The sequence below is a fragment of the Diabrotica undecimpunctata genome, chromosome 7 (assembly GCF_040954645.1).
Source record: "Diabrotica undecimpunctata isolate CICGRU chromosome 7, icDiaUnde3, whole genome shotgun sequence".
Classification (NCBI taxonomy): domain Eukaryota; kingdom Metazoa; phylum Arthropoda; class Insecta; order Coleoptera; family Chrysomelidae; genus Diabrotica; species Diabrotica undecimpunctata.
In genome coordinates, this window is record NC_092809.1 from 154,522,565 (window position 1) to 154,525,451 (window position 2,887).

Genomic DNA, 2,887 nt, shown 5'->3' on the forward strand with positions numbered 1-2,887 from the left:
ACTTAATGAAGTCGCTGGTTAAATGATAATCAATAAATAATAATAACGAAAAAATGAAATAATTTGTTTGTAAGTAAATTAGCGAAAAATAGCAAATGTTCGTAAATAGATATGTAAAATAAAATGCAATTCAAATAACAATTGGCAGATTTAATATCTTATTGTCAACTCTATAGGAGATTCACTTACCTTTTGTCTGTGGTTGGGCCTCGCTCGGAGTCTAAGGTCTAAGGGTAAAAATGGGATGCACACCCGATGCTGGTTCGCTTGGTTCTGGATCGGGAATTGAATCCACTAAGGGTTCAAAAACTAAAAAATGACCAGGAGTCAGTGCCTGCAAGTCATTAGGGTCAGAGCTTGCTGCACACAAAGGACGGGAGTTAAGAACTGCCTCGATTTGAGTCATAAGAGTATAGAACTCTTCATAAGTCAAAATTTGTGTACCCAAAACACGATACATATGGTTCTTGAATGATTTGACCCCAGCCTCGGCTAACCCATTAAAATGAGGGGCACCGGGTGGATTAAAATCCCAGGTAATAGAAAGAGTCTCAGCAGCAGATTGAGCTAGTTTAATGATTTCGTTGCTGGCTCCCTTAAAATTGGTACCTTGATCACTCCTAATGGTTAGGCACTTACCGCGTCGAGATACAAATCTACGAAAGGCAGCCAAAAAGGACTCAGAACTAAGATCTGAAGTTACTTCCAGATGAATGGCCTTTGTACTCGTACACACGAATACACAAACATATCCTTTATATGTTTTTGCACCTCTATGTTTGGACATTAATAACAAGAATGGTCCTGCAAAATCCACACAAACAGACAGGAAAGCACGTAACGGAGTAACTCGGACAGTTGGCAAGTTTGTCATAAAGGGGTTGTAAGATTTAGGTCGGCATCTAAAACAACGAATGCACTTCGACAAACAGCGATGAATGGCACTTTTCGGAGACAGAATCCAAAAACGTTGAAGCAATAAATAATGCATAGCCTTTAAACCAGGGTGCAGATGCGTTTGATGAGTCCATTCGATGATTAAATCGGTGAGACGATGAGTTTTGGGTAATAGCAATGGATGTTTTACATCAAAAGACAACCGAGACTTTTGTAATCGACCTCCTACTCTCAAAAGTCCATATTCATCAATAAAGGGTGCGAGTTTACGAAAAGGTTTGGGTAACAGCGAATTTTGTTGAATTTTGAGGAAAATATCCGAAAAAACGTCAGCTTGTACGTGCTTAACAATGTATCGTAACGCAGATTCCATCTCTAAATGACTGTTCAGGGAATCGAAAGATGCAGCATTGTTTTTTCTTTGAAGTTTAGCCACTAATTTTAAGACGTAAACCATGACTTTCTGAATTTTTATCAGAGATGAAAATTTTGAAAGTAAAGTAGAGATGATATTATCCGAAATGACCGGTATCAATGATAATACAGTGGGCAATTTTTCTTCTAACATTTCCGTGGAATGGGAGGAGTGAAAATTAACTTGAGAGGGCCAACACTCCCTTGACTTCGAAAGAAAATCCGGACCACGCCACCAGAGTGAAAATTGTAGTAGTTGTGCCGGTGTCAAACCACGACTAGCACAATCAGCAGGGTTTTGGTTAGATGGCACATAATGCCAAGAAGAACATGGTATAAGTTCTTGTATGTGTCTTACTCGATTGGCAATAAAAGTTTTCCATTTATGCGGAGAAGAATTAACCCAAGTAAGAGCAATCGTGGAATCCGACCAAACATGAATATCGGAAAAAGAAAAGATATGCTTAAACGACTCTTTAATGAAGGCGACTAGATCCGCCAGCAATACAGCTGCCAACAGTTCCAATCTTGCAATAGATTGTGTCTTCAGAGGAGAAACTCGACATTTAGCACACACAAGTACAGTTTCAAATTTATCAGAAGTACTAAATCGGAAATATACAACGCTGGCGTATCCTAACTCTGAAGCATCGCAGAATCCATGAATCTCAACTTTAGAAGATTTATTAAAGCCGAAGTGTCTAGGGATTTGAATGTTTGCAAGGTCAGGTAACTCGGTTTTAAACTGATGCCATACCTGTTGTATTTGTTCAGGTGGTTTATCATCCCAAGATACATTGGATTGCCACAACTGTTGTAGCAGACGTTTGGCCCTTAAAAGACACGGGGAGATGAAACCAAGAGGATCAAAAATACGACTAATTTCCGAAAGAATAGCCCGCTTTGTACAAGTTTTGTCAAGGGGACAGTAAGAATAAGAAAAGACGTCAGTCGACGGGTCCCATTTCAGGCCTAGCACCTTAATAACGGAAGGTTCCTCTTTATCAAACGAACAAGATGTCAGAATATCGGAGCCAAAATCTTGGAGTAGACTGGGATGGTTGCTGGCCCATTTGCTTAGCTCAAAACCCCCGAGCTTTAAAAGTTGAATGAGCTCTAACTGTAGAGAGCGGGTAGATGACAGAGAATCACTTCCTAATAGACCGTCGTCAATATAAAAATGTCGCGTTAAAGCTTGTGAAGCATTAGGGAAACGAGACTCTGCCGACTCAGCTAACTCTTGTAAGGTTTTTAATGCGAGATAAGGTGAAGAAGAAACACCGTACGTAACAGTACGTGAAAAGTATTCTTGGAGAGGTTTAGAAGAATCCGACCTCCAGAGAATTCTTTGATAATTCCAAAATTCTCTGTTTACGTTAATTTGTCGATACATTTGCTTTATATCGTACGTGAAGCAGTAACGAAAATATCGAAAATTAAGTAAAAGCGAAGAGATGTCCTTTTGAAGCTTAGGACCTGTATATAAAGTATCATTGAGAGACACACCTCGAACGTCACGTAGACTGGCGTCGAAGACAACACGAATTTTGGAAACATAGGCTAATTCTTCTTTTCA

At 39.5% G+C, this 2,887-nt stretch overlaps 1 protein-coding gene across 1 annotated transcript; it reads right to left on the minus strand.

The window, feature by feature from the left end:
* Positions 1 to 220: 220 nt before the first annotated feature.
* LOC140446689 (uncharacterized) lies at positions 221 to 2,704 on the minus strand. Its single transcript, XM_072539284.1, has one exon. The coding sequence runs from the start codon at positions 2,702 to 2,704 to the stop codon at positions 221 to 223; it is 2,484 nt and encodes an 827-aa protein (XP_072395385.1).
* Between the last annotated feature and the right edge of the window lie 183 nt (positions 2,705 to 2,887).